Source organism: Pelodiscus sinensis, chromosome 1, assembly GCF_052426305.1.
Source record: "Pelodiscus sinensis isolate ZL-2025 chromosome 1, ASM5242630v1, whole genome shotgun sequence".
Taxonomy (NCBI): Eukaryota; Metazoa; Chordata; order Testudines; family Trionychidae; genus Pelodiscus; species Pelodiscus sinensis.
In genome coordinates this window covers 102,193,972-102,211,961 of record NC_143052.1, presented here as the reverse complement: position 1 = coordinate 102,211,961, position 17,990 = coordinate 102,193,972, and the positions used below count along the sequence as shown (strand labels likewise).

General features: G+C 42.1%; 1 protein-coding gene across 6 annotated transcripts in view; it reads left to right on the top strand.

Moving 5' to 3' along the window:
- Positions 1–17,990, top strand: part of TBXAS1 (thromboxane A synthase 1) — a 345,665-nt gene that overhangs the window by 193,526 nt on the left and 134,149 nt on the right. For all 6 annotated transcript variants that reach the window (XM_075939406.2, XM_075939367.2, XM_075939378.2 and 3 more), the window contains one exon: positions 9,678–9,794. In XM_075939406.2, the coding sequence (XP_075795521.2) occupies positions 9,678–9,794 (117 nt within the window). The remainder of the gene's footprint in view (positions 1–9,677; positions 9,795–17,990) is intronic.

Sequence of the window (17,990 nt, the reverse complement as noted above, 5' to 3'; positions counted from 1 at the left end):
GTGCATATGCAGCCCCCTGGCACCCAGCAGCCCCGAAAGGTTGGGGACCACTGATATATATTTTCACCTGAGCAAATGTCAGTGTCCTTCTAACCTAGTTACATCCAGGAATCTCAACAGCAGAATATAATCACAATATCTCTGATGTGTAGCAAACATTTGTTAAGCTTTTCTTGAATCAGAAGACCATATCCTTTCTGCTCTGCATTGCTTGTAATGTTATGAATTGTAGAGGACAGGTTTGTTTTATGTATTAAATTGATATTATTTGCAGATTACCATTTCCACATGTACTTACAATTTAAAACACATGAATAAATCTATATTGTCCAAAACCATCAAGAACTATTTTCCTCTCCTCTTCACCCTACATAAAGGAAATCTTCCTCTCCTAAACTATTCCACAGGAAAAGCATGGATAAATAGATAAGCTTTTAACAACTTTATGACCTTAACCAACACTGGGCAGTACAACTGTGTCAGCTGAAAACCCATTTTAAACCTTGGCAGAAACTGTGCATTGTCGTATCCAACTTCTGTAGCACCCAAACTAACAATACTAACATGTTGTTTCTGAAACCAAAGTATCAGCAAATAATTTTCTTTGTATCCCATGTGTGTAAAATGGAAGTGGTTTCTAAATAGTGTTCATAAAAGGTGTGGGCTTGATCCAGATCTGCTTACACCAGTCTCACTACGTGGAGTCACTGCTGATGTATACCATTCTAAATCAAACCCACATGGAGATCCTATGTGTTTATATAGTGTTTATGGGTGGTGATATTTGTTTCATAGCAGTGTCTTGATTTGGTTTCTGTTGACAAAACCATGACTTAAGAAAATGATTGTGATGACAAGAACAGATGTTTCCATGCAGTTTGCCATAGCAAAAAGAGAAAACAAAACAAAATGAAACACCACCCCCAAATAAATAATCTAGTGTTTACTTATAAGCTGGTGTTGACTGTTCCATTTTGCCAATGAGTAATGATGACTAGTAGCGATTGGTGAGTAGTTTAAAATCCTGACTTGATAAAAAGAGAATAAGCTTGTAACTGCCTCTTTGTGTAGTACAATCTCTTCTATACCATAGACTAGAATACAATTGCTGTAATCACCATAACAAATCTTACTTGGTAACATTTTTCCAAGTCACATAAAATATGTCTACACTGCAATTAAACACTGGTGCAAGCCCAAGTCCAAATGCCTACATCACAGGGTATGTCTACACTGCAGATTTTTTTCTGGAAAAATGGCCGTTTTTCTGGAAAAACTACACTTACATCCAAACTGCAACTGCGTTCTTTCGACAAAGTTGAAAGAACAGAGGGTTTTTTCTGACAGTAGTAAACCTCTTTCTATGAGAGAGAAGCCTTTTTCTGAAAGAGTTCTTTTGGAAAAAGGCATGTGTGGATAGGGAACGGGGGGGAGGGAGAGAGAGGGAGGGCGGTTCGAAAGAAGAGGCCTCCAGGAAGAATCACAGGTGCCCTAGTGGCCACTCCGTCCACAGTAACCACAACTGAAATGTGAGATAGCATCCAATCAATGTGGACACTATCTTTCAAAGAAGCAGATCACTTTTTCAATGCACTTTTGCTGTGTGGACGCTTTCTTTCGAAAGAAGTTTTTCCGGAAGATCTCTTTCAGAAAAGCTTCTTCTGAAAGAAGCCTGCAATCTAGACATAGCCGTAGTGTTACAGCCCTCTATCCTGAGTCCTGTAAGCCCAAGTCAGCTGACATGGCTGTGGTTGTTTAATTGCAGTCTAGACCTACCCTCTATGGCTAGGATGGAAAACTAAAGGATAGTAGAAGAGAAAGAAGTCTGGTGGCACTTTAAAGAATAACAAATTTATTAGAGCATAAGCTTTTGTGAGAACAGATGACCATTAATTAAAAAACTGGTCAGTATTTGTGAATGTTGTAATATAAGCTAGAAACCTTTAGTAGCAACACATGAAACAATTAAATGACAAAAGCTTGGAGTTGGCAGCCAGGGTAGAAACTATTTGAACTAAAGCCATAAGAAAACCTTTAATTCAGAGATCATCTTCAGTCTGAGAAATTCTCCAACTTCATTTAATCCAACATGCGTAGGAAAAAGTGTTCCTGGTTGCTTACCCCTCAGCAATTCAAAAGGTTGTTGGTGGTGGGTTTTTGTTTTTTGTTTGTTGTCTTTGAAGAAATCAGCAACCCACGTTATGTTTTAATGAGCACTAGGGATTGGCATAGTCACTTCTATTTCAAGCAAGGGGAAGGAAATACCTTGCTTGAATGGCCTGGTAGAACTTGGGCTGCTGGATAGTTGTTTTTGGAAGTAAATAAACCAGAGAGATATTTATTTTGGGCGCAAACATGAAAGAAATAACTGGCAATGAGGAAGCTTGTAATAAGGTTGTTCTCTAGACAAAATACTTTTCCTACCACAGCAGAATATAAGAGCAGAGTTGAAAGACTGGAAAGATGGATGGGGGTTGGGACTTTGCACTTATACCATGGCTGTGATTCTCATGGAAGGAACTAGGTTCCCAAGTCTTGGATCAGAACTCAAAAATCCCAGTTCCTCCCAAAAGGAATGACATAGACTTTGCAGGGATATATTGGTGATGTCATGCTGCCTAAGTGAGAGCCTGTTCATGGCTTTGGTGTGAAGGCAGAAATACTGTACTGTAGAATGTGTCTGAAGACAGCTTAGTTTGCAAGCAGTTTGTAACATTGAGGTAGTATTCTGCTCTAGTCGTAAGCTACAACATAAACTCTTCTGTGAACATAAGGCACTTGGGTTGCAGAGAATTGTAAATAACATTTCACTTATCACAAGATGCTGGGGAAGTAGGGGGATAATATACTATTAACAGTTAAGGGTACAGGTGTCTAACCAGTACATTTAAATATCATTTGTAATACTGCATTGATATCCCATTTAGTCAAGAGTCAGAGAGGAAGAACAACATGCACATGGTGAGCTGTCAGCTTTTTTTTTTTTTTAACCTGGAAGGGGTGCACTAATTTGTGGATGTCGTATCACTGCCCTCTACTGGGTGAAATATTGTCAAATTGCTTTACATACATATTGGCTCCCCCTGTTGGCTGAGCTAATGGAGCTGCCTGTTGGATTAACTTGGACAAGCAGGGCTTAACATGTAACTTCTAATAGGCCTTTGACATGGTTCATATTAGAGAGAGGGGTATAGAGGACTATCCTCTGTCAGGGTAGATGCCTTCAGCCTGTCCTCTCTTAAATCCCCTCTTAAGATGCACTTCTTCAAACAATGTTACAGAACATAGTCATATACTTGATAGTGAGAAGAATGCAACCCCCCTTTTTTAAATGGTAAGACCACCAAAGAAACACTGTGGCACCACAAAATGTGTGCCAGACTCCACCTCTTGCTCATTCTGTTTTATGAGGCATCCCATTCTCTTCAATATGCTTATGTGCTGTCTGACTAGATTGTAGTCTCATTGGATTCCTATATTTTTACATTTTAAAACCCTCCTAGAATATTATGGCTACTACACAGCTAGGACCATGCCTTTTTTATGCGTGTGTACAGCTCCCCCTTGTAGTGTGGAGGGGAAGGTCAGCTAACTCCGCAGCAGGATCCTCCTTCCTTCACTCACACTCTGCGCCACATGGGATTCACCAAGGGCCTGGGGTGAAAGGATGGGCAGTGGGAGAGTCAACAAGATAATGAGGATAGAGCTTGTGAGGACTGTCACGAGAATCACACGTCCGATGATGAATACCCAAGGGGGGAAGGACAGAACCAGGTGGACAATTTTATCAAATACAATTATTTATTTATGACAGTGGTGTATTTATAGTATTTATTCTAAGATTTTTAATAGACCGTGTTAATAATGAATTTACAGTATTTATTATATTTATTCTATGGCTTCTAGTAAAACATGTCAGAGATATAGGGATGGGAATGGCAAGGGGAATAGTCTCTAATCTTAAAATATCCAGCTACAGTAATTAAATAACAGTGATAACTACAAACTCTTATGTACTACCCAAAAACAACTACAACACTAAGCTTATACAACAGGAAAAAATCAAATCATACATACCAACTTACACAGCACACGGAACATTTCACAGATATCGGTTCGGTTGCGAAGGCCTTGGTTACGCCCGAGAGTCGCGGGAGGTGGCTGGTCGGTTGATCAGGCCGGCAGCGCTTGGAAGTATACGAGAAGGCACACGCACGGTGGTACGTGTGTTGCGAAGACCTTCTAGAGCGAACTGTGCCATGGGTATTTATCCCCAAATCTGCACATCACTTCCCTGCGCTTGCATATTACCATATATGGCCCAATGGTCACCAAGTGGGGGGGTCGGTGTCCCAGGGGTTGGGCCGAAACTGTGCTGGTTTCATGCGACCAGGTAAGCCCCGCAGTTCTCGCGCCAAGGTGACGGGTGGGAGAGTCTGAGGCTATTTTCCCCTTTTCACACCTTTCCTTTTTTCTAAAGGCAATGGTATGCAGGAAGGGTGCGGCCGGTTTCTCTCAAGGAGTACTGCAGCCCACTATAACAAGAGCGGACCTGGCCAAACTTTTTTACGGGGGGGGGCAGTTTCTTTTCTCTAACAAGGACAAGTAGCATCTCATACATCCCAGCAGAGATTGTCTGAGGTCCATGCCCAGGATCTCTCCAATAAGGTGTGTCCTGGAGCAGCTGAAGGTGCTACAAAAGAACAGTGTTTTTGGCTTTGAATCCTTGCATTCCACAAGAACCCTGCAGATTTGTGGGGGTGTAAGCAAAAATCTCTTCTCTTTTTTTTCTGCTAGATGTAAATTCAATCCCCTTCTTCCTGTTTTTGTCCCCTCCCTCCAACTTTCCTGAATGAGGAACACAGAGGATGCTCTGTGAGGAGACCCTCCTAGAATTTTTCCCCCATGTTGTGTGTTGATGTTACTGCCTAGTAGAGGTACAGTCTGGCCTACTGATAATGAATTGCAAGCAGAAGCAAAAAACAAAGGTGAAGGAGCCGACAGTTTTGTCTTTGAGGACAGCATGAATTGCTATTAGGTAAGGAGCTTCTGCACAAATTTCAAAAGAGATTGCATGCTGATATGCTAACACATATTTTTAAGCCCTAGGCTAAGGCAGAGACCTCTTTATTTGGAAGCAAAGATCACTCACATTCTCTATGGATGTGCCCAATGTCACAAGCGTGATTAAAGATAGAGGTATTTTGTGTGTATGCCACAGCAGATTACCTTTGCTCCTGTCCCACACGAACCCCATTTCTGAATTTCAGTTACTATCTTCCTTCTACTCTGGAGTATTACTGTACCATATTCAGAAGTGATTGACTCGTCAGGAAAAGGAAGTAGAGAACAGTTGTTGAATCTTTAGGTTGTAACAGATGCAGTATTAGTCTGATTGCATTTGACTTGAAAGTAAAACAGCCCAGAGAATGTTACAGCAGCTTTGTCTAATAATTTGTAGTGATTTTCATATGATCAAAAATTCTCAGTTGCAGCTTCTACTATTTCCATTCTGTGAGAGAAGACATTTCATCCTTTACCATGATGCTTCAGGCTCATTGTCATACCAAACTCATTTTCATCCCTGCTATGTGAAGCTATAACACAGGTTATGCAATTAGCAGGAAAGTGTTTGCAGGAATGATAAGGAAAACTTGACAAATGAAGTACTCTCTGGGGTCTCAGTTCTGCTGCGGCTTCACTAAACAGAGCATGCTTTAGTACCCAATTTAAAGACAATGTCAAATAATTTAAGCCCACAATTTGACCTTCCTTATTCAAAGCATCTCTGTGGCTATAGGATTTTCACAAAATAACAAAACTGTGTTTAGCAAACATCATTAAGGTTCAAAAGTCAAGTGCTCAAAATTTGGAAATATCAGAATTAAGCTTGCCAAGGTAACCTAAATTCAGCCCTCTTGATCATTATCATACAGTCTTAAACTACGTGATCATATGCTATTTTTCCCACAAACCGCTCCCTCATTCAGTGCACAGGATGAATGGAACTTACTCAAAAAGTAGCAATTCAAAATTTTCTCATATCATTGTTGTTCAGTGTAGGAATGTCCGAGAGTAGTCAACTACCCATTTAGCCTAGGCTTATTAACTAGTTAAGTCGACTACTCAACTATTCACACACACCCCTTGCTGCCTCTCTGTCAGAGGCAGCAAGGGGAGGGAGAAGCAGGAGCAGTGCTTGGGGAAGCTGGCTTAAAAGCAGCTTCTGCCTGCACCAGACCCAGGCTCACTGCGGGTAAAGGCTGCTTCACCAGCAGCCCTTGGTTGTGAGGGGTCCTGGCTCCCCACTGGGAGCCCCCACAAACAGGGGCTACTGGACCTGGCATACCTTGGTCTTACTTGGCCAGGTGTCAGGGAACAATTGGTCCAGTGGCAAACCTGCCACTGCTCCATGGGAGCATTCAACTGCCTTTACCATAAGGCCAGCCTGTCTCTTCCTGCAGTCTCCTGCCTCTCTCACCACACACTTTTAAGCTTCTGCAGCAAACAAAATAAGCATTCTACAGCCAGATTTCCTTCACTACACACCCTTGTTTCACCCCCAGAGCAAGTCCATCCACTCTGTGTTCTGCAGGAGGCAGGGGTCTTTTGGAAAAAAACAGTATGTGTCCATGTTAAGACTGTATCATAATGCATACACACAAAGGGGTTGAATTAAGGCTGCAAGTGTTTCATAACATCTGAGTGCTTAACTTTGTAATTGTCTAAGTTTAAAAAAAAAACTAAACTGAAATTACATCAAGTGGCAGGTCGAAACCCACATGGGCCATCAGCAGGATTGGAATTTTTAGATTCATTACACGACCTCAGCCACTTGAGCAAATGGAGTAATGGAGAGTAGGATTACCAGATGGTTTAAAAAAAAATCGGACACACTTGAATCTCAGATGGGGGTGCAGGGACCGGCTGGGAGGGCAACGGGGTTGGCCAGGAGGGGATTGGGGGGAGCGGGGCTGGCCAGAGGAGATTGGGGGGCAGAGAAGACCAGCCAGCAGGAAGCAGGGCTGGCCAGGAGGGGATTGGGGGGAGCGGGGCTGGCCGAGGGGGAAGTGGGGCGGAAACCGGCTAGCAGGGAGCGGGGCTGGCCCGGGTGCACAAACATCCTGGGGTACTGCCCATCCCGTGCACGGTCCTGGTGGGGCGCACGGGTGAGTCTGGCCCTGGGGATTCCATCTCGCCCCTGCCTCTGCCCCCCCCCTCCCACTGCATAGTTGTGTACTGCCTGGCTGGTAGACACGCTCATCAGCCAGGCAGTACGCAACTACATACTGATACTCGTGATAAGAATAAAAACGTAATTAGAAAATACTGGACATTTATATGTCCGGTATTTTCTCAATTTGTTTCCCAGACAGAAAGCTGAAATACTGGACTGTCCGGTTCAAAACAGGACACCTGGCAACCCTAATGGAGAGCAATAGTCGGCTGTCATCCTCTGTCAGTTAGCACTTGGGGTGGAATATGAAATGCATGCATTGCCAGTGGGTTTCACGGATATTTGCTGACAACAAAGGAAAGCTGAGGCACAGGAATCTTGGGTTCCATTACTGGCTCTTTAGGCGAGTGTTCTTTAGTGGGCACAGGCCCTTTGGCCCGTTTCCCTCAAGCTTGGCCTCTTCCGTCCCAATCTTGTCTCTTCACTGCCCTTGGCTCTTTGTTTCCATCCTATTCTCTTTGCCTACTCAGTTACACTGGGCATTTGATAGTGGTGGGAGGCCCTATGCTTGTAGAGACGTTGAAGCCAGCATAATGCTTTCAGAGGCACATTGGGAAGGGAATGTACTTGCCAACGGTCCTCGCTACAATTTAAGAAAAGATTCAGCAAGGGTTCTTCCTCTGTACAACTTTCTTGGACTGGGCCAAATCCCCTCTTGAGCCAGTCATTTAATCTGCCTCCTTTTGGGGCTCTAAGCACAGCTAGTAGCATTTATTCAGTCCTCTCTCTCTCCCCCCCCCCCCACCTATGTGTAAGGGAATGCAAGGAGCCCCCAGAGATTTCTGCTGTTGAGTAGGAATGGACCGAACCTGCTGCACAAATGGGGAAGGACAGGCCCTCCGCTGAGAGGGGGAGGCAAAGAGGGGAACTGATTCAAAAGGGCCCCAGGGTCCTGGCCGCCGCAACAGCTACTGTGGTGACCAGAGCCCCCCAGGCTCTTTAAATCGCTGCCAGAGTGGGTGCAGAGGGCTGGTGCCGCTTCTGCCTGAGGCCTCACTCTTTCCAGGGATATGGAGCCAGTTCCTCCCTCAACTGGCCCAGGGGCCTGGCAAGTCTGCTAGCCCCTGCGGGGAAGTACGTAAAAGAGCAGGGTCAGCATACTGTTGGCTTGTGGTGGATCAGAAGCGCAAGGTGAGGCAGGAGGTGGTAAACCAATGATTTGCTAAATCCTTGAGGAAAGACATTTATTTTCAGGGCTTATGGACCTTCAAGGACCTTTATGAACTTTGAAGAAGGTTCTATTTTAAATTGGCCTCCTACAGAGAATAAAAGCTATAAAAGTGAAGAATTACTTTAGAGATGATTTAAAGGTATCTGTCCAATCTTCCGTAGCATTAACTATGTGCAGAATGCCCCTCTGTTGCCACATGGAAAGGATGGTCCACGTGTCCATTCTATTTTGTCTTATGACATTCATTTGTACTTGGATTGCACTCTCTCCTTTGGATGCAGTATCCCACTATGCACTCTTTTTCTAGCAGTCAACCCACTGTTGCTCAGAGCTGTCTGTGTAGCCTTAGATGAGCTGATTAAGCTGTGTAGTGTTACCAAATATTTTTAAGTTTAGATGTTTTGAAGTATGAAATACACATACATATTTTACAAAACTCTGCAGGGTAACAAGCCTCCTGCAAAACAGCCCCTTCATTACCTAAACAACCAACTCACTTTAGTCCACTTTGGCTAGCACTACTTTCTTTAGGAGAATTCCATCGCTGATATAGTATTACAAGCTTACTGGATGTTGCATGTCATCTTGGTGCAAATGACCATGATCGGAGTGTAGATGGACACTGTGGGACCTAAGAAAGGGAAAAGGACCATTTTAAACTAATATTATATATGTTCAACTAACAAGGGTGTTTTATTCAAAACTCCCAGTGAGAGACAGCTAAAAAGCAAAGATTTGTGATGAATACAGACTGGTATTTGGTCATTAATAAATATTTATTGCATTTATATATTCAGAAAAAATCAACCCCAAATTAGATTTAACAGACTGACATATTAGAGCCTGACTTTGAAAGACATTTTCAAATTGGAAGGTATTGTGACAATTCCCTTTGCTTGTCACCTTTACATGGACAGACTTAAGAAAATTGGGATTCACTGAAAACTTAAAGGAAAAGATCAAATATAACAGAACCAGAAGAGTCTGAGAAATAGTTTATAGACTAAGACAGGACATGTAGCTGAACAAGCTGAAGAAGAAATACAGGGATCAAGAGAGTATTTTTTTCCAACTTCTCCTGTATTTCAATGTAATATGTTAAAGCCACAACATAATATTTCTCCCTACTTTTGGTTGGAATGGAATGGGATGATTTATGAAGTGAGATACTATTCACTATGTATCAGCAGGGTATGAGAATCGGGCCATTGTATGAAATGGTTCTAGTACCATGTGTGTTAACACCTGTCACATTTTATTTTGCTTCAGACTACAGCCATGGTTACCAGGCCAATGGTAGACAGCATTCTCTGTCTGCGGGATCAGAGATGGAAAGATGTGCGGAGCATGCTGACCCCGGCCTTCAGTGCTGCAAAAATGAAAGAGGTAAGATGCAGTAAGTGCCACTGCTCTAATATAAAGCAACTGATGTTTTGTCTTCTGCAAGCACTTTCCTGCTGCACTTCAGGGATATTTAAAGGACTGCCAACATGTCATTGTCAAACTGTTCAGGCCCCGTTATTGTGTTTGTATTGGCACCATGTGGGCCAGAGCCTCAGCTAGTACACACCAACATAGCTCTATTGACTTCAGGTCAGCTGTGCTGTTCGGTCAGAGCTGAGTATTGGGCCTTACAACTTTCTCCAATAAGAAATCAACTTGCCCGTAAAAATATAGTAGATGTAATAAATAAATAAACTTTTAAAAATAAGCTGCTCTGGTTGACTAAGAAGTACAGAAAAGGTTAATGCTTTCCACCAATCAGAACACGGCTTTTCAATATTTGCAGAATTAGCAACTCTCACTTTATGGCATGAACCTGTCAGTCTCTTTCACACATTCCTCTCCCCCTCTTCCCCCTTAATTCTGGGATATAATAGATATTGGTTACTGGAATGTAGTTGCAAGATAAACACTACTGACTGAAAATAAATATTTCAGTGTTGACCTACTGCTAATTTTCTATACATTTCTCAGCATTTAGCTACCAGTAGGAGACCATTATCCTGTGACAAAGTTATATTCCATTGACACTATATCTCTTAATTAAATGCAGAGTAATGATTGGTTAAACTCTGCTTTAAAACAAATTTTCCTTTTTGCATTTATGCTGAAAAGTAAATACATTCCTCACTTTGGTGCCTGGTTCTTGGTTATAAAATTTTCCACTGGGCAGAAGCTTGTATTATTTTGACATGTTGCTGTCGAAATCCTCAGTAACATCTAAATGTGTCTGGCTTCTTTAGCTCTATAGACAGCAGTTGCTTAGCAACACCAGCTGTCACCTCCTTATTATGGTAAATTCTAATTGGCCATAAGCCTGGCAAGGACCGCTGATTAATCAGAACTGACAATATCATTGGTTATGCATCTAGACACTGACTCTGTCACTGGCTTGATAGCAAATTTCATAGACGGGATTTTTTAAATATTCAAATGATTATTTAAGCAATGCTGTGGCTGTAGAGGAGAGCTTTTTGCATTTCCTTAGCTAAAATTAATCTCTCTTACTGAACATCATCAGCACAGAGCAGTTCTGGGCTTCAGCTTTTGCTGTTTAAACTAACAAAAGGTTAAACCAATCACCCACCTGGTTTGTACAGAGCAACCCCTGCTGGCACCAGTCAGGCATACTTTAGAGGGGGAAAAATTCTTTGGACATTGTGCTGTGTGATGATGATGCATGTAAGTGTTTGCAGAGTTAATGTGGGAGAAGAACCCACACTGTTACATCTCATTCTTCTTGGCAACGGAGAAACAGCACCAGAGGACATTAAAACTAGAGGGTTATGCCTATACTGACTTAATACCTAGCAGCAAGCTTGTGTGTGCACCCTTAGCATGTATATCTTAGCCTTCTTTAGTGACCAGATGTCCCGATTTTATAGGAATAGTCCCGATATTTGGGGCTTGTCTTAAATAGGTGCCTATTACTCCCACCCCACCCCATCCTGATTTTTCACACTTGCTGTCTGGTCACCCTAGCCTCCCATCTTTTGCTCTCTGTTCCAAACTGTGTGTGGATGCTGAGACTGTTAACATGCTGTTAGTTACTAGAAAAAGGAGACTTTTCCTACTTTACTGTACAAGATGAGGAGGAGAGTGTTCAAGTCTAAACAATCAGGGAAGAGCTTCCTTTGAACAATGGGGGGAGGGTGCACGTGTGCGTGAGTGCATGTGTGCGCAAGAAATGCTCCACTTCCCTTTGTTCAGAAATTTTGTCTCCAGTTATGGGATCCCCATAAGTAACCTAAATCAGTTTGTTCAGTTGCTTCAGCAACATCATTCAATATCTATTCTGTTTCTGCATAGGGGTGTTGGTTATTGTACATGATTCTGAGTGAAATAAAATAACCTCTTTTGAATGTACAAGCTCCTCATCCTTGTATATCTTTTTAAATCAAAAGCGGTGTTCTGTCCTGGGGTTTGAGTTTAACATGATTTAACTCCTTGCTCACGCAAGCTTCTCAACGCTGCTTAATTTAGAAGTCATACTAGAATTTCTCAAAAGAAATCAATATTCACTCATTGGTATCCATCTCCCCTTTTCTTAAGCCTCCCACCTTTAGTGCTTCCTATACAGCCTCTAAAGTACTGCAGTGATAGAAATACTAGCTTTTTGTATTGCCATATTACAGCAAGGCCTGGTGCTCATAGCTTTTCTATATAATTAATCCTATTAGTGTTTCCATTATAAAACCCATCTTTCAAGGAGCAACAAATTGGCTGCTTTTGGTGTAAAATTTGGCATCTAAGAGTTTGGGCGAATTGCCTGTATTTTTTTCCCTCCTGCACCCTTTTTAATTTCTACCATGCTCAGTCTAGATATCATAGGTTGGAATTTGTTAGCCACTATCGCTTCAGTGTGGCGTTGCATTTTAATGGCATTTGAACTATAAGGTTGTCATGTTATGAGGCTTCACCTGCAATCCAAGCCAAAGAGGGGGAGTGGCAGGAGATGGCCAGCTGCTTTCTAAGTAATTCTACTTTCCAGGAATCTGCCCACCTCCTTTCCCAGAGCACTGGGGCCTTAGCACAGGCTGATCTGGCTCTAGGAGATGCACCCCTTTTGCCTTTTTTTTTCTGGAGTACTTGCATTGCCACGTCCCCTAGTGTTCTTTTAAGTTCTGTGCCAACAGGATGTTCCATGAGATTTACAGAGACTGTGAAACACCTCAGGGGATTCTGGGAGTTGCACATTAGCAATGTAGGTTACAGCTCGATTCTGACTAAACCACTGTCTATTTGGATGCTGGATAACAGAGAGATTGAAGCCTGAAGTAGGGCAATAGCCTAACGAATCTGTGTGCTGAAGACAACCAGCACAGCTGCCAGATAAATTACGTACCTAGAAAACTGGGTCTAGGAAACCTAACCCTTCAGTGTTAAACACATTGGCCTCTCCTACTTGAGCTACATCCTCAGAGATGGCAGTAGCAGTAGGCTCCTTATCTGGGGGCTAGTCACTAGGGTTATGTCTAGACTACATGGCTCCGTCGACGGAACCATGTAGATTTGTTTATTGGGCAAAGGGAAATGAAGCGGTGATTTAAATAATCGCCTCTTCATTTAAATTTAAATTGGCTGCCGCGCTGAGCTGACAAACAGCTGACCAGCTGTTTGTCGGGTCAGCGCACTAGTCTGGACGCTCCACGATCAACATCAAAGCCCTTTGTCGACCACCCCAGTAAACCTCATCCCACGAGGAATAACGGGCTGGTCGACAAAGGGCTTTGATGTCGACTGCGGAGCGTCCAGACTAGCGTGCTGAGCCGACAAACAGCTGATCAGATGTTTGTCGGCTCAGCACGGCAGCCATTTAAATTTAAATGAAGCAGCGATTATTTAAATCGCCACTTCATTTCCCTTTGCCTTCAACCCTAATCTACATGGCTCTGTCTATGGAGCCATGTAGTCTAGACACAGCCTTAGAGGCAACATCACATGTAGAAAGCTAGTACTTTATGATGTGTCTAGATGGTGTCCTGGGTTGACAGACCTACAAGGCCGTCACCTTCTCTTCTTTTCCCACAAAGCAGGGGTGTAGTATGATTGGAGAATTCACTTAAAGAAACGTAAGGAATTTTCCTGTACACTTTGTTGTATTCTGAAAAAAATCAGCCAGAGGAAGATACCAATGTCCTGTCTAATCTTTTCCATCCAAGAGCAGATTTTTTCCATCTATGTGCGGAGTAAATGTTTATGTGCACTAAGGCATGTGTGACTATGCACCACTAGAAGAAACACAAACCTAGCTGTGGGCACTCTGCTAATCAGCTGGGCAGCATTTGAATCTTTTCTGAGCAACCCTCACAAATAGCCCGGCTTACAGGCAATGCTGGCAGACACCAATTATGGAAAATTTCAACAAAGTTGTTAATAGCTCAGTGACCATGCCTTTGCTGTCTATTTTAGGAGATTTGTTTTTCTAACGTGTTTCAAAATTTTGAACTCGTTCACCCTGAATCTCCAAACTTGTTTGTATTAAAAACTGGAACACTATTTGAACTTTGTTTTCATTGAGTTCTATAGGTGATCATTTCTCCCTTCTCTTTTTCTAATGAACACAAAAAGGCTAGTAAAACAGATCACTCTTATTGGAGGAGATTTTAATGCTTTATAGTGTAAGGCATTCAGGTATCAAAATGATGAGTTCAGTATAAGAACATTGATTCTCCTGCAGTCAGATCTGTGTCAGGGATCTCTGCGCTCATGTGGAGCCCCAGTGGAATCACTAGCAAATCTGATTGCAGGATAGACCATAGATTATAAATGTTCTGGGGGCAGGGCACATATCTTCCTTTATAATTATCCAGGAGATAGCCAACATGAACCAGGATTGACACCTATGGTATTACCAATATAGGAGCGATAAATAATTAGACTAGGAGAAGCAGCACAAGACTGGGAGTCAGGAAATTTGGGTTCTCATCCCAGCTCTGCCCGTGGCTTCCTACATGACCTTGAGAGAGTGCTGCATACTTCAATCTCCTCTTCTGTAAACAATAATACCTGCTTCATGAGGTTGTTGTACGACTTAATTCATTAATGATGTCAGGCACATGCTTTGAGGTCCTTGGATAAAAGATACGTTAGAAGTATCAGAGCTACCACCAAGATTCTTTTAAAGTTCTCTCCAGGTATAATATAATGAATCAAGAGAAGATGTTAAGGTATTTGTGCGTGCCATAGTGATCTTGATACCCTATTTAGCATTTCTTGATAAAATAAAGAAAGCACTTCTGATGATCCTGCAGTTCTGGACCTGTCAGATTTGATAAATAAATCTGCTCTTTCTTACCGCCAGCATGAGCAGAATCCTATTGATTCTTATTTATTCTGATTGTGTTGCAGTGCTCTTGCCATCTCCTATCAGTATACCTGCAATCCTGCCCGCTATTGCCTCCCATTAAAACGAAAGGGGAAAGTGTGCAACATAGCATAGCATTGTCCTAAATAATCTGGGAAACAGAGCTTGTATTAATGCAGCTTTTCTACCTGAAGAGAGTTGCAGCAAAGCAGAACTTGTGGTGGTGATGTACAAACAATGATTTAAAAAAACCCCAAACCAAAAAAACCCTCTCCTGCCCATTTCAGACATTGGGATCTAGCAGATGCAGCTAAAATGAAGGGTCTGACATTGCTGGCTGTAGGTCAGAATTATGAGTGTAGCTCTGTAACCCTGAGCTCTCCATAAGTCAAAGGTGATTTGATAGTACCCTCAGTTCTTTGCCATGGTTGCTGGGCTCTTCAGCAAAATGCTGGTGTTTTACAGCTGCTTCCTGAAGTATCACTTGGGGAGGTGCAGCAGTTGCCCCACTTGTGGGTCTTTCACTAGGAAAAGCTATTTCACAAGTGACTGAAGCTATGTCTATACTACAAAGAAAAGTCGGAAAAAGATATGCAAATTGCGAACTGCAGTTTGCATATCTTTTTCCGACTTTTCTTCCGAAAGGGGTTTTTCTGACATTTGGCCTGTCTACAAAAAAACCCCTCTTTTGGAACATTCCTTCTTCCTCGTAGAATGAGGTTTACAGGGATGCTGGAAAAAAGTGTCTGCTTTTCCAAAAAATGTTCTGGAAAAGCAGACGCGTTCCTTGGATGTGGCAGAGCTTTTCCGAGATACCTCTGGTATCCCGGAAAAGCTCTCAGTGTAGATATAGCCTGAGAAGTGGGGTAAAGGTGAGAAGTTGGGTGAAGGTAAATTAAAAGAAGCATGAAAAATGTTGGGTGACCACATATGAGTCAAAGAAGATAATTTGTAGGATGGGAACCTCTGAGTTCCTTATGCCTCAGCATTAAACCCTTCATTGGGGTTCAGTTAATGGCAAATGAAGAGATACAGTTTCATTTTGTCTTCTCTAGTGCTTAACTATGATGAACACTGGCATAAGCTCCCACCCCACAGATGTTCTTTTGTCACTCTTATATGCTGTCTCCCACAATTTCTCACCCTTCTTTTTTGCCTTGACTCTTGTAAAACTCCTGTTTTTTTCAGTCATCTGGACTGGGGAAGGCTCTTCAAAGCCTGTCTGCTTACCACCAGAGTTGGGAGATGGAGTTCCAGGGTGGGTTCTCCATTACTGGCCCAGCTGCTGCCTTATCTATCTGCTGCTAATGGTCCACCACCTCTTCTTGTAGTTCTTTTCTCCCATTCCTCACACAGTGCTTCTCTTTGGGGTCTGACACAGTGCCCTTCAGAGTTAATGGAAAGTGTCCCATTTACTTCAGTGGATTTTGGATTAGGCCCTTAGGGTATGTCTAGATTACATCCCTTTTATCGAAAACGGGATGTAAATTAGACATATAGAAATTGTAAATGAAGGTGGGATTTGAATTTCCCATGCTTCATTTACATAATGGTAGCCGCGGCTTTTTTTCGAAAAGCCGCTTTTCGAAAAAACCCGCGGTTAAGACAGGGATTTTTCAAAAAGTGGCTTTTCAAAAAAAAGCTGCAGCCGTCATTATGTAAATAAAGCACAGGAAATTCAAATCCCACCTTCATTTACAATTTCCATATGTCTAATTTACATGCCTTTTTTGATAAGCCTTAGGCTATGTCTAGACTGCAAGCCTCTTCGAAAGAGGCTTTTTCTAAAGTATCTTTCGAAAAAGCCTCTTTCGAAAAAGAGCATCTAGACTGCAAGCAGTACTTTCAAAAAAGCAAGCCGCTTTTTCGAAAGAGAGCACCCAGGCAGTCTGGATGCTCTCTTTCGAAGAAGCCCTGTTTGCATTCAAGAACGTCTTTTTTCGAAAGAGCACTTTCGAAAAAAGGCGTTCTTCCTCGTGATATGAGGTTTTCCGCCGTCGAAAGAGAAGCCGCGTTCTTTCGATTTAATTTCGAAAGAACGCGGCTGTAGTCTAGACGCAGGGGAATTTTTCGAAAAAAGGCTACTTTTTTCGAAAAAACCCTCTAGTCTGGACACAGCCTTAGTGTCCAAGTGGTGCCAAATGTTCCCATGCAAGACCACCAGTATTAGGGCAGGGACTCTGCCTAACAAGTTAGAGAAACTGTATGTCAGGCCAACAAAAAAAGCTTCAACAGGTCATAATCTGCGTATCCATCATCACTGAATATATATAAAGAGAGAGTGTGTGAGTGTGAGTGTGAGAGATATCATGCATTGAGGCCCCAATCCAGCAAAGTACTTAAACACCTGCTTATGTGCTTTGCTAGATCAGGTCATGAATAATGAGGATGAAAAGAAATATTAACAGCTGTCTGATTGACTGAGCACAATTCGTCTTGTGCATTGAATGAGGCAGGATGTCTGTTGAACAAATGGTATGTGATAACTTAATTAAACATCATGTCATAATTCATATGCACAACGAGGTAGAATTAAGATGGCCTGAATCCCAGGACTTATTCTGACACTTCCAACTTTTGACTGGATTGCTTTGCAACCTTAGTAACACTGTTTCAATATAGTATTTTTGGTATAGTAATTATATGTATATGTGGTGTTCACATTATGCTTCTAGTTACAGACCTTCTAGGTGAGCTGGTAGCACCATTTATTATTAAGTATACCCAAAACATCCCATTTAAAGTTTCAGTTTCTTATAACTTTTCAAAATTTTAACCATTCTGGATGCAATTTTGTATGCCGGGCACTTACCTCAGCTTGAATTTTTTTTAAGAACTTGGGTTTGTATTTCTGCATTCTTGAAGATTAATATGAGGGGGGGGAAGTAGGTGGTTTTAAAATAAAAATTACAGTCTGCATGTGCTCAGTAGAGACTTGCTAGAGCTTGCCATCCAAAATCTTCTGTGAAAAAACCAGCAGGTGATCATATAATTAATGCATGAGTAGAAACGAGCTAAATTAAGGTTGCTCAGGCACTAGATATGCTCTAGTTCAAACAGGAGTTAGTTCAAGGGAAATCCTATGCCTTGTTATTCAGGAGGTCAGACTAGATAATTCCAGCGGTCATTCCTGGTTTTATAATACATGAATTACTATTTACCAGCCCATATCATGTTGTCATGGTGCCATATTATAGTGAGGCCTGCTCTTGTGCAATACACAGTATGAAAAGCTGAATGATTATTTCTGATGATCATACACTATATTATTG